This window comes from Diceros bicornis, chromosome 22, assembly GCF_020826845.1.
Source record: "Diceros bicornis minor isolate mBicDic1 chromosome 22, mDicBic1.mat.cur, whole genome shotgun sequence".
Lineage (NCBI taxonomy): Eukaryota > Metazoa > Chordata > Mammalia > Perissodactyla > Rhinocerotidae > Diceros > Diceros bicornis.
The window spans coordinates 3,876,140-3,889,533 of record NC_080761.1 but is presented as its reverse complement, the minus strand read 5'-3'; the positions used below and the strand labels follow the sequence as shown (position 1 = coordinate 3,889,533).

Sequence of the window (13,394 nt, the reverse complement as noted above, 5' to 3'; positions counted from 1 at the left end):
CATATGAGTGAAATCATATGGTATTTGTCTTTGTCTGTCTGACTTATTTTGCTTAGCATAATACCCTCAAAGTCCATCTATGTTGTTGCAAATGGCATGATTTTGTCTTATTATGGCTGAGTAGTACTCCATTATATATACATATACCACATCCTCTTTATCTGTTCATCTGTTGATGGGCACTTGGGTTACTTCCACATCTTGGCTATTGTGAATAATGCTGCAGTGAACATAGGGGTGCATAAATCTCTTTGAATTGTGGATTTCATGTTCTTTGGGTAAATACCCAGTAGTGGGATAGCTGGATCATATGGTATTTCTTTTTTTTTTCTTTAATTTTTTGTTTATTGCAGTAACATTGGTTTATAACATTGTAAAAATTTCAGATGTACATCATCATACTACTATTTCTGCATAGATTACATCATGTTCACCACCCAAATACTAATTACAACCCATCACCACACACATGTGCTGAATTATCCCTTTTGCCCTCCTCCCTCCCCCATTCCCCTCTGGTAACCACCAATCCAATCTCTGTCTCTATGTGTTTGTGGGTTGTTGTTATTATCTACTACTTAATGAGAGAAATCATACGGTATTTGACCTTCTCCCTCTGACTTATTTCACTTTGCATAATACCTTCAGCGTCCATCCATGTTGTCACAGATGGCTGGATTTCATTGTTTCTTATGGCTGAGTCGTATTCCATTGTGTATATATACCAGATCTTCTTTATCCATTCATCCCTTGATGGGCACTTAGATTGCTTCCAAGTCTTGGCTATTGTGAATAACGCTGCAATGAACACAGGGGTGCATGTATCTTTACGCATTGGTGTTTTCAAGTTCTTTGGATAAATATCCAGCAGTGGAATAGCTGGATCGTATGGTAGTTCTATCCTTAATTTTTTCAGGAATCTCCATACTGTTTTCCATAGTGGCTGCACCAGTTTGCACTCCCACCAGCAGTGTATGAGAGTTCCCTTCTCTCCACATCCTGTCGAACACATGTTGTTTCCTGTCTTGTTAATTATAGCCATTCTGCTGGGCGTGAGGTGATATCTCATTGTAGTTTTGATTTGCATTTCCCTGATAGTTAATGATTTTGAGCATCTTTTCATGTGTCTGTTGGCCATCTGTGTATCTCCTTTGGAGAAATGTCTGTTCAGGTCTTTTGCGCATTTTTTAATTGGGTTGTTAGTTTTTTTTGTTGTTGAGATGCATGAGTTCTTTATATATTTTGGAGATTAAGCCCTTATCAGATGTATGGTTTGCAAATATCTTTTCCCAATTGTTAGGTTGTTTTTTCGTTTTGTTGATGGTTTCCTTTGCTGTGCAGCTTTTTAGTTTGATGTAGTCCCATTTGTTTATTTTTTCTATTGTTTCTCTTGCCCAGTCAGACATGGTGCTTGAAAATATGTTGCTAAGACCGATGTCGAAGAGTGTACTGCCTATGTTTTATTCTAGAAGTTTCATAGTTTCAGGTCTTAGATTCAAGTCTTTAATCCATTTTGAGTTAATTTTTGTGGATGGTGTAAGGTAAGGGTCTACTTTCATTTTTTTACTTGTGGCTATCCAGTTTTCCCAACACCATTTGTTGAAGAGACTTTCTTTTTTCCATTGTATGTTCTTGGCTCCTTTGTCGAAGATTAGCTGTCCATAGATGTGTGGGTTTATTTCTGGGCTTTTGATTCTATTCCATTGATCTGTGTGTCTGTTTTTGTGCCAGTACCATGCTGTTTTGGTTACTATAGCTTTGTAGTATATTTTGAAATCAGGGAGTGTGATACCTCCAGCTTTGTTCTTTTTTTCTCAGGATTCCTTTAGCTATTTGGAGTCTTTTGTTGTTCCATATGAATTTTAGGATTCTTTGTTCTATTTCTGTGAAAAATGTTGTTGGAACTTTGATAGGGATTGCATTGAATCTATAGATTGCTTTAGGAAGTATGGACATCTTAAGTATGTTAATTATTCCATTCCAAAAGCACGGAATATCTTTCCATTTCTTTGTGTCTTCTTCAGTTTCTTTCAGCAATCTTTTATAGTTTTCAGTGTACAGATCTTTCAGCTCTTTGGTTAAGTTTATTCCTAGGTATTTTATTCTTATGCAATTGTAAATGGGATTGTATTCTTAATTTCTCTTTCTGCTACTTTGTTGTTAGTGTATAGAAACGCAACTGATTTTTGTATGTTGATTTTGTATCCTGCAACTCTACCGTATTCGTTTATTACTTCTAAAAGTTTTTTGGTGGATTCTTTAGGGTTTTCTATATATAAAATCATGTCATCTGCAAATAGTGACAGTTTCACTTCATCCTTTCCAGTTTGGATCCCTTTTATTTCTTTTTCTTGCCTGATTGCTCTGGCTAGGACTTCCAGTACTATGTTAAATAGGAGTGGTGAGAGTGGGCATCCCTGTCTCCTTCCTGTTCTTAGAGGGATAGCTTTCAGTTTTTCACCGTTGAGGATGATATTAGCTGTGGGTTTGTCATATGTGGCCTTTATTATGTTGAGGTACTTTCCTTCTATACCCATTTTATTCAGAGTTTTTATCATAAATAGATGCTGTATCTTGTCAAATGCTTTCTCTGCATCTATTGAGATGATCCTGTGACTTTTATTCTTCATTTTATTAATGTGGTGTATTAACGTTGATTGATTTGCGAATGTTGAACCATCCCTGCATCCATGGAGTAAATCCCACTTGATCATGGTGTATAATCTTTTCAATGTATTGTTGTATGTGATTCACTAGTATTTTGTGGAGGATTTTTGCATTGATGTTCATCAGTGATATTGGCCTGTAATTTTCTTTTTTCGTGTTGTCCTTGTCTGGTTTTGGTATCAGAGTAATGTTGGCTTCGTAGAATGAGTTAGGGAGCTTCCCCCACTCCTCAATTTTTTAGAAGAGTTTGAGAAGGATAGGTATTAAGTCTTTGAATGTTTGGTAGAATTCACAAGGGAAGCATCTGGTCCTGGACCTTTATTTTTGGGGAGGTTTTTGATTACTGTTTCGATCTTCTTACGGGTGATTGGTCTATTCAAATTCTCTATTTCTTCTTGATCCAGTTTTGGAAGGTTGTGTGATTCTAAGAATTTATCCATTTTTTCCAGATTGTCGAATTTGTTGGCATATAGCTTTTCATAGTATTCTCTTATAATCTTTTGTATTTCTGAGGTGTCTGTTGTAATTTCTCCTCTTTCATTTCTGATTTTACTTATTTGAGCCTTCTCTGTTTTTTTTTTTTTTGGTGAGTCTAGCTAAAGGTTTGTCTATTTTGTTTATGTTTTCAAAGAACCAGCTCTTGCTTTTATTAATTTTTTCTATTATTTTTTAGTCTCTATTTCATTTATTTCTGCTCTGATTTTTAATATTTCCCTTCTTCTACTGATTTTGGGCTTTGTTTGTTCTTCTTTTTTCAGTTCCTTTAGGTGCATTGTTAGATTGTTTATTTCAGATTTTTCTTGTTTGTTGAGATAGGCCTGTATTGCTATAAACTTGCCTCTTAGAACCACTTTTGCTGTATCCCATAAATTCTGGCATATCGTATTTTCATTTTCATTTGTCTCCAGGTATTTTTTGATTTCTCCTTTGATTTCTTCGTTGACCCAATCGTTGTTCAGTAGCATTTTGTTTAATCTCCACGTTATTTGTGGCTTTTCTGATCTTCTTCCTATAGTTTATTTCTAGTTTCATATTATTGTGGTCAGAAAAGATGCTTGGTATTATTTCAGTCTTCTTAAATTTATGGAGACTTGTTTTGTGGCGTAATATGTGATGAATGTTGGAGAATGTTCCATGTGCATTTGAAAAGAACGTGTATTCTTCGGTTTTTGGATGGAATGCTGTGTATATATCTACTAGGTCCATCTGTTCTAGTGTGTCATTTAAGGCCAATATTTCCTTATTGATCTTCTGTTTGGATGATCTATCCGTTGGTGTAAGTCGAGTGTTCAAGTCCCCTACTATTATTGTGTTACCGTCTATTTCTCTTTTTATGTCTGTTAATAATTGCTTTATTTAGGTGCACCTACATTGGGTGCGTAGATGTTTACAAGTGTTGTATCCTCTTGTTGGATTGTTTCCTTGACCATTATGTAGTGCCCTTCTTTGTGTCTTGTTACAGTTTTTGTTTTAAAGTCTATTTTGTCTGATATGAGTATTGCTAGCCCAGCTTTCTTTTCATTGCCATTTGTGTGGAGTACGTTTTTCCATCCCTTCACTTTCAGTTTGTGAGTGTCTTTAGGTCTGAAGTGTGTCTCTTGTATGCAGCATATATATGGGTCTTGTTTTTTTATCCGATCAGCCATCCTATGCCTTTTAATTGGAGCATTTAGTTCATTGACGTTTAAAGTAGCTATTGATAAGTATGTACTTACTGCCATTTCTTAACTTTTTTTTTTTCTCAGTGTTTTAGTAGTCCTTCTCTGTTCCTTTCTTCTTCTATACAGAATTGATGGTCTCTTTAGGTTGACCTCTGTCTGAAAGCTCTACTCTTTAACTCCCTTCCTCCCTCATTTTATGTTTTTGATATCATATGTAACCTCTTTTTTGTGCATTTGTATCCATTACCCTCTTATCATGGAAATAGATAATTTTTCCTATTTGTGGTCTTCTCTTTTCCCCTTAAATCAGTCCCTTTAACATTTCTTGTAGCACTGGTTTCTTGGTGACGAACTCCTTTAATTTTTGCTTGTCTGGGAAACTTTTTCTCTCTCCTTCCATTTTGAATGATAACCTTGCCGGGGAGAGTATTCTTGGCTGTAAGTTTTTTCCTTTTAGCACTTTAAATATATCGTGCCACTCTCTTCTAGCCTGTAAGGTTTCTGCTGAGAAGTCAGCTGATAGCCTTATGGGGTTTCCTTTGTATGTAACTTGTCTTTCTCTTGCGGCTTTTAGGATTCTCTCTTTATCTTTAATTCTGGACATTTTGATTATGATGTGTCTTGGTGTGGGCCTCTTTGGGTTTATCTTGTTTGGTGCTCTCTGTGCTTCCTGTACCTGGATGTCTGTTTCCTTCCTTAGGTTAGGGAAGTTTTCATCTATGATTTCATCAAATAGATTCTCTGCCCCTTTGTCTCGCTCTTCTCCTTCTGGGAGACCTATAATATGGATGTTAGTGTACTTTTTTTTTTTTTTTAATTTTTTGTTCATTGCAGTAACATTGGTTTATAACATTGTAAAAATTTCAGGTGTACATCATTGTACTTCTATTTCTGCATAGATTACATCATGTTCACTACCAAAGTACTAATTACAAGCCATCACCACACGCATGTACCAAATTATCCCTTTCACCCTCCTCCCTCCCCCCTTCCCCTCTGGTAACCACCAATTCAATCTCGGTCCCTATGTGTTTGTTTATTGTTGTTATTATCTACTACTTAATGAAGGAAATCATACGGTATTTGACCTTCTCCCTCTGACTTATTTCACTTTGCATTATACCCTCAATGTCCATCCATGTTGTCACAAATGCCTGGATTTCATCATTTCTTATGGCTGAGTAGTATTCCATTGTGTATATATACCACATCTTCTTTATCCATTCGTCCCTTGATGGGCACTTAGGTTGCTTTCAAGTCTTGGCTATTGTGAATAACACTGCAATGAACACAGGGGTGCATGTACCTTTACAAATTGGTGTTTTCAAGTTTTTTGGATAAATACCCAACAGTGGAATAGCTGGATCATATAGTAGTTCTATCCTTGATTTTTTGAGGAATCTCCAATATGGATGTTAGTGCACTTGATGTTGTCCCAGATGTCCCTTAGACTATCCTCACTCTTTTTAATTCTTTTTTCTTTTACCTGTTCAGCTTGAGTAATCTCTTCTGGTCTTTTGTCCAGCTCGCAGATCCGTTCTTCTGTATCCTCCACTCTGCTTTTGAGTCCCTCTAGTGAATTTTTCATTGCCAGTATTGTATTATTCATTTCTGATTGGTTCTTTTTTATATCTTCCATTTCTTTGTTGACATTCTCACTGAGTTCATCTATTCTTCTCCCCAGATCAGTGAACATCCTTAACACTCTTAGTTTGAACTCTCTGTTGGGTAGGTTGCTCATTTCTGTTTCACTTAGTTCCTTTTCTGGGGTTTTGTCCTGTTCCCTCACTTGGAATGTATTCCTTTGTCTCCTCATTTTGTCTGTTTCCCTGTGCTTGTGTGTACGTATTAGGTAGGTCAGCTACATCTTCGGCTCTTGGATAGGTGACCTTATATAAGTGATGCCTTAGGAGGCCTGCAGTGTGCGTCCCTCAGTTCTCAATATTCCAGGGATGACCCCTATGTGGGCTACCTGTGTCCTTCTGTTATGACATGTTTGCTCTCTCTGTAGGTGCCCAGGGAGGCTGAGTTATGCTCCTGGCCAGCTGTTGTAATGCTCAGCTGCTTGTAGTTGTTGTGGGCCCTTCAGTCTCTTTATCAGGTGTGGGGAGCCCCAGCACAGTTGACTACAAGTTCTAATACCACATTTGTGTTGCAGTATTTCTTTTAAGTATGTAGGCCCCCAGCGTGGCAGGTTGTTAGGCTCAGGGGCTTACAAATGCTATAAGTCTCCAGCCTTTAGGTCTCTTGTCAGCTCTCTGAGAATTGCAACTGGGTGGCGCTGGCCTCAGGCATGGGAGCACCCAATTGTTTCAGGCTTTTGAAGGTGGGGCACACCCTCATGTGGGTCTTTGAGAGGCACAAGTCTTCTGCATCTGACAAGCCCTGCTGCCCACAGCTCCACACACACAGTCAACACAGTCCTGCCCTGTGTGCGTGCCCTGACCTCCTGAAGTGGACCCAGTCACCAGTCTGCAGAGAATCCAGTCACCAATCTATGCAGGCTCAGAAGTTGCCTGAGGGCTTGTTGTTGGCTGGGGCCAGTCCCTAGGGTGGGCTGCCTGCCCTGGCTGAGCTGGATTAAATCAGTGCTCTAGTGGGTTGGGCAGACCCTGGGCCAGCAGGCCCCAGGGAGAACTCCAATGGTGTCTGTGTCAGCACGCCCACACCAGGCCACAACATGGCCGCTGCCAATGTCCCACTCCCTGGAGAAGTCTCACCTCTCACTGCAATGCACTTAGAGCCTATCAGGTGAGTCTCTTTTTACCAAAGCACTGTGCACCTTTCTTTCTGGAGATTTTAGGTTGCTTTCTGAAGTGGGTGAGTTTGCGTGTGGGCCCTTTAAGAGCCGGTTTTAATTTCTTTGTGAACCAGCTTTTCTGGGGGTACTCCCCAATGTTTTAGTAGCAGGCAAAGTCAGATATTATGCCACTCGTCTCGATTGTGCTGTGTCCACAAAATGTCTACAGTGGGGGCGCTCTCTGGCTCAGGGCCCCGCTCCTCCAGGGAGGGCTGCCTACCTTTCGGCTGCTCCTGGGCAGCTGTGGAGTGCTGCAGCTTGTGAAGGCAGCGTTTTTTCTCTCCAGAAGGGAGTTTCTGCCTCTTCCACCTCAATTAGGATTGTCCTTTGTTGCAGGAGTTCCTCTTCTCCAGTTTTCAGTTCTCTCTCAGGGGTAATTTTTCCACAAGTAGTTGTAAATTGGCTGTGTCCACGGAAGGACGTGAGTTCAGAGTCTGCTTACACCGCCATCTTGACTTCTCTCCCTCTCAGCTTTTTTCTTATTGTTGATTTCTAGTTTCATAGTATTGTGGTCGAAAAAGATGCTTGATATCATTTCAATCTTCTTCAATTTATTGAGGCTTGCCTTGTTTCCCAACGTATGGTCTATCTTTGAGAATGTTCCACGTGCACTTGAAAAGAATGTATTCTGTTGTTTTTGGATGGAATGTTCTATATATATCTATTAAGTCCATCTGGTCTAGTGTTCCATTTAAGGCCACTGTTACCTTGTTGACTTTCTGTCTGGATAATCTATCCATTAATGTAAGTGAGGTGTTGAGGTCCCCTACTGTTATTTTGTTGCTGTCAATTTATCCCTTTAGGTCTGTTAATAGTTGCTTTACATACTTTGGTGCTCCTGTGTTAGGTGCATGTATATATTCATAAGTGTTTTGTCTTCTTGGTGGAGTGTCTCTTTTATCATTATATACTGTCCCCCCATTATCTTTTTTATCTTAAAGTTTGTTTTATCTGATATAAGTATGGCTACACCTGCTTTCTTTTGCTTGCCATTAGCTTGGAGTATCATCTTCCATCCCTTCATTTTGAGCCTGTGTTTGTCTTTAGAGCTGAGATGTGTTTCCTGGAGTCAGCATATTATTGGGTCTTGTTTTTAAATCCATCCAGCCACTCTGTGTCTTTTGATTGGTGAATTCAATACATTTTAATTTAGAGTGATCATTGATAAATGAGGGCTTTAATACTGTCATTTTATCTCTTGTTTTCTGGAGCTCTAATTCTTAATAGGATCATTTAATCACAGGAGTTGATCATTTGGGCTGGTCAGGGTTCTGACCTCTGAAGCCTTTCCTGTGTTAGTGCAGCAGCTCTGCTCCCTCTGGATAATCACCCGAACTGAGGAGAGGAGCCCTAAAGAGCCTGGCCACATGCCACGCCCTGCCACAGTAACCCACGCTCCTAGCTGGATCGCTCACAGCATCCTGCTCTCTGTGAGGACCTTATTTTTCATGATTTATGTTGAGTTCTTTATTGGAGGACTCAGCTTTGAAAATATCTACCAGCTATATTGATAAGGTTGGTCGGTGACCCATTTAATCACATTCTATTTGTTACTGAACTTAAGGGTACAGAGAAGCATTGTAATTGAAAATTTAGAATTTGCATCATTTAATCACAGCTATTGATCTTGATACCAGTCTCTGTCATGATGGTGATGAGCAAACTCTTCCTTTCTGCTGAATATTATTCATTGATTTTCGGTTTGGAACTGATGAATTGTGTACTATGTAGATTTGTTTGTGTTCCTATTTACATTTTGGTTCATTGTATTCTTTGAATGAATACTTTCACTAGAGGGCCATTTATGATACAGGATCCCCTCCCACCTCCTGTTTTGGTTGGTCCAAGCTCTTAGAGGCCTTACTAGTAAGTTTTGAGCTATTCCACTAGAAATGGCTTTTGTGCACATGGGAGGCCAGAGCCTTCTTCTCTTGGAAATCTCTGTGAGGCATTTTTACAAGTCCATCAGCTAGCTGCATTGGTTCTTTTCCTATCCACTTTCTTTGTTCTTTTTTGTTCTGGGGCATTGTAAATAAAGCTTTGCCTAAAACAAATGTGCTGTCAGGATGTGAAATGTGCAGCTGACACGTTGGGTAAAAATAATAGCTGCTTTTCCTTAATCCACACCAAATTCATCCTCCCTGGCTCCAGAGACAGGCCTCCTGGAATATTTGAAGCAACTGGGTTAGCTGAGTCATCGAGCTTGGTCTCAGTAAAGCGCACATCTTTGGTCCTTGTTAATCTTATGGCATTGAAGATTTTAGCCAGGAATTGTTCTTAAAGCAACATAAGCCAAACTTTGGGGTCACTAGTGTACTTTGTTCTGGGCGCTCTCAGAGACAAAACCCACCAGAGTAATGCCTCTCGTTTGGGTGGAGCTTTGCGGTTTGCCAGGTTCAGACGTAACAGTCGCCTGTGAGAGGAGCTGGGCCTGGACGCGCCCTGGCCTCGGAGCACTCCACTGCACGTTGCCCCTGCTTCCTGGGACACTGCCGCTGCCTCCCTGCTTGGGCAGTGGTTTATTATTTGCCTTTTACTGCTTTTTTTGTGCTTATCTTTTTACCAGAGTGCCAGTGTTCTTGAATTGTTCTTTTCTTCACCTTTTTAGCTTTAAGAGCCCATCTACCTAAGGCCTCTGCTTTATTTTCATGTGAATCTTTGAAGGGGACACAAATGTTAAACATGAAACCTGTAATAAACATATGGCCCAGAGGGGTTGATGTGCTTGGGGAGATTTGGTTCCAGTTCCTGGACAGGTTGCAGGAATGTTTAACATTATAGCACTTTGGAGAGTCTCATCCAAGATCATTGGCATATTTTTTCTAGGTTTATATTTTATTTAAAAGTGAGAGGTTTTGTTTTCTTTTGTTTTATCCATTATTATGAATTGAAGCCAAATCAAATTTGGAGATTCATTTATTATAGTTTTCTTTTAATCAGAGACAGAACTTATTTGACCTCTTACAATAAAATGTACCTTCTCAAAGAATTTTAGCTAAAGCAGTTCTTAAAAAGCAGCTTGAGCTCTTCTGCAGCATGCTAGCAGCCCTCAGATCAGCATACTCTGTTGTTTTACCATTACCATGTATTTGGAGTCAGAACTGTTTATTGTAAGTCATGTGGGTTTTTGGTTGTTTTTTTTGGTGAAGATTAGTCCTGAGCTAACATCCGTTGCTAATCCTCCTCTTTTTGCTGAGGAAGATTGGCCCTGGGGCTAACATCCATGCGCATCTTCCTCTACTGTATATGTGGGATGCCTGCCACAGGATGGCTTGATAAGTGGTGCGTAGGTCTGCACCTGGGATCCGAACCGGCGAACCCTGGGCCACCGAAGCGGAGTGTGTGAACTTAACCACTACGCCACAGGGCCAGCCCCTGCAGTTTTTTAACATATGGTATTTGTATAGTCAGCACCCATATTGAAAGGAGTTTCTTTGTCAAGTTCTATTCTAGGAAGGTGATATTTCCTTATTTATCAAAGTAGCATTTGTGAACAAATTTAAAAAAAGCAGAAATTAAAACTTTTTAATCTCAGCAAAATACACTTAGATATAAAATGTAGATTGCTGTTAATCATGTCAAATCTTACATCTTAAACTGCTAAACTGATAGAAATTGGGTCTCACTTGAAGTAATAGTAAGGACTGTGAGTATGAGAATGTGTATTTGAGAAATGAGCAGAACCCACCTGTGCTGGAACCAGAGCAGCAGTGTCGTCTCCTCTGCCTAGCCCCACAGCCCGGGGTGGTGACACGTCAGGGAGGGCTGCTTTCCAGTGTGACGCCATCTGGGCTCCCTTGCAGCATAGCGCTAGGACACTGAGCTGAATGAGTGTCCATGGAGATGCTGTGTGTGTGTTTGATGCTGTAACTGTTGTTTCAGATGGTAAAGGATGACTATGAGGATGATGCCCACATTTTCCGGAAAGCAGCCAATGACATCACATCCCAGCTGGAGATTAATTTTGGTAACCTCCCTCGTCCCGGGCGTGGAGCCAGAGGTGGCCCACGGGGAGGCCGAGGAAGGATCAGAAGGGCCGAGAACTATGGTCCCAGAGCAGAAGTGGTGGTAAGTGTTTGTGTTCGAAATCCTGGATGGTTTTCTGAGGGACATGAGAGGATGAGGATGCCCCGGGCCTACACAGTCTAATTTTGGAGGGTCATCAGGTTTTGCTGTCGATTCCTCCTCTGTCTAGTGTGGATCTGAAGTTGGGGCGTTTGGAACGGCTATGTCAGCATTATGGTTATCAATTGGATACAGACCATTCTGTAGCCCTGTCCTTCAGGGTCTCCAGGGAGGTCCACTGTCTGCTGGGAATGCACACTCAGAACTGGAGAAATACTCACTCATTTGCATCAGACAAGATCCCCAGGCTTGGGTCCATCAGAGCAGCTGATGGTTGCATACTAACTATGATCGGACCGTCTGCCCGGTGCCCTTACGATGTCTTCAGGGTAGACAGAATCCTTCCTAAGGCTTCTAGGCCTCCTTGTGACCTCTCCAGGCTCACCTTCTTCCCCTGAGCCATTCCTCCCCACCCCTCAGCCAACACTGCTCTTCCTCTGCTTCTTCAGATTGGCCTCCTCCTCAGCCCACAGGGCCTTTGCATCTGCTGGTCCTTCTGCAACCCCTTTACCTGCTTACCTAGAATAGATCCTCTAGCCTTACTTCCTCAGAGAAGGCTTCTTTGGTCACATTTCCTTCCAGACCAGGTCAGAGTCCTTGAGCAAAGAATTTTCTTTCTTTTCTTTGAAGCATTAAATCATTTGTAATTGTGTTCTCACTGGTGTGATTATTGATCAGTGTCTGCTGTCTCTACAGTGGACAACAGAAGCCATGTCTGCTTTTGCTCATTCTTGGTTTCCCCAGTGCCTAGCACAGTGTAAGGCTATAGTAGGCGTTTCATAACTGGTTTATGAACAAATAGATGAATACCTATTTAGTGGGAGTTGGGCACAAAGCCCTGTGGCCAGCATGGGCCGCTATGCAGGCCTCCTGACGATGGAGCAGGAGCAGCCCCTTGTCTGTGGCTGGTCTTGGGAATGTTCCTTTTGCTGCCTGATTCCCTAACTCCACGAGCAGCCCCTGGGAGGAGTGCTTGTAGTTTATTGTACTTGAGCAAGAGCAAAAACACAATCATATGTTTTCTGAGTACATTTGAGGCCAGGTTGGAAAAAGGATCTATTCTGGGAATAGAAAATAGCCATTCACTCCTTTCCAGTAGCCAGCTCCCACCGCCGCATCACTGAGCCTGGCGTGCCGCGATCTGGCGCCAACCTGCCTCTCCTCCTGAGGCTCCTCCCTGCCGCCCACATGTGCTCCCCCAGCTCAGAACCTCCCTGCCCTCGGGCCCCTGCCCTTCAAGGTCATATTGCAGTGTTTCGGGATCCCTGTTCCCTCTGCTCATTCACTGAGGCTCATCTCCGAAGAACCTCCTCTCCCAGAGATACCCGATCGTGACATGTACTTTGCTACCAAATTGCACTGGACACCCTGCCATGGGCCCTACTCCCAGCCCATCTGTTCCTGAGGTTCCCACACTGGAAATTCCTGTGTGGTTCTCCCCCCTCACCCTGGGAGCTCCCAATGGCAGGGACTGTCTTTAATCATCCTTATATCTCCATAAGGCAACATCTGTCATGTTTATTGGGTGAAGGAAGTGCCAGATACAAAAAGGGTCACTCAGTAAGGGTTTGTGGGAGGGAGACAGGTGCTACCAGCTGTTTTGCAGAGGGGACGCGAGTGAGTCTGAGAAGGGAGAGGCGTCCTTCCAGGACCATACCCCTGTGGGCTTCGTGCAGCACTTGGCTGCAGCTCAGAGGCAGCACCTCACATATGGTGACCACACACTCCTTTTTCCACTGGGGACCTGCCTCTCCCTCAGTGACTGGGCCGCCCCCACCCTTGGCTCGTCCCCTGGGAGAGAACTGGCATTCACATGGGGCTCTGCCCGAGGGGGAATGGGTGGAATGACAGTTGGTTCAAAACCTTTCTTCTCTTCTCTAGACACAAGACGTTGCTCCAAACCCAGATGACCCTGAAGACTTTCCTGCTTTGGCTTGAGAGAGCCCTATCTACCTGGCAACTTAAAACAGCACTGACGTACCAGTGAAGAGACTTTTCTTGCTGTGGGGAGAAAGGCAGACTCTAAGAACAATAGATATTGCTTGTCCCCGTGTGGTGTGAAGTGTTGCTCTTTTTTGGCCTGGGGGGTGTGGGACAGGGATTTCTCCAGGTATTTGTGGGCAGCAGTTCCCGTCAGAGGG

General features: G+C 42.0%; 1 protein-coding gene across 4 annotated transcripts in view; it reads left to right on the top strand.

Annotated features, from left to right (window-relative positions):
* The window catches only part of HABP4 (hyaluronan binding protein 4), a 42,865-nt gene extending 29,559 nt beyond the window's left edge, over positions 1-13,306 (top strand). For all 4 annotated transcript variants that reach the window (XM_058565443.1, XM_058565442.1, XM_058565440.1 and 1 more), the window contains 2 exons: positions 11,011-11,196; positions 13,135-13,306. In XM_058565443.1, coding sequence (XP_058421426.1) covers positions 11,011-11,196; positions 13,135-13,191 — 243 coding nt within the window. In that variant the 3' untranslated portion in view covers positions 13,192-13,306. The remainder of the gene's footprint in view (positions 1-11,010; positions 11,197-13,134) is intronic.
* The last annotated feature ends 88 nt before the right edge of the window (positions 13,307-13,394 follow it).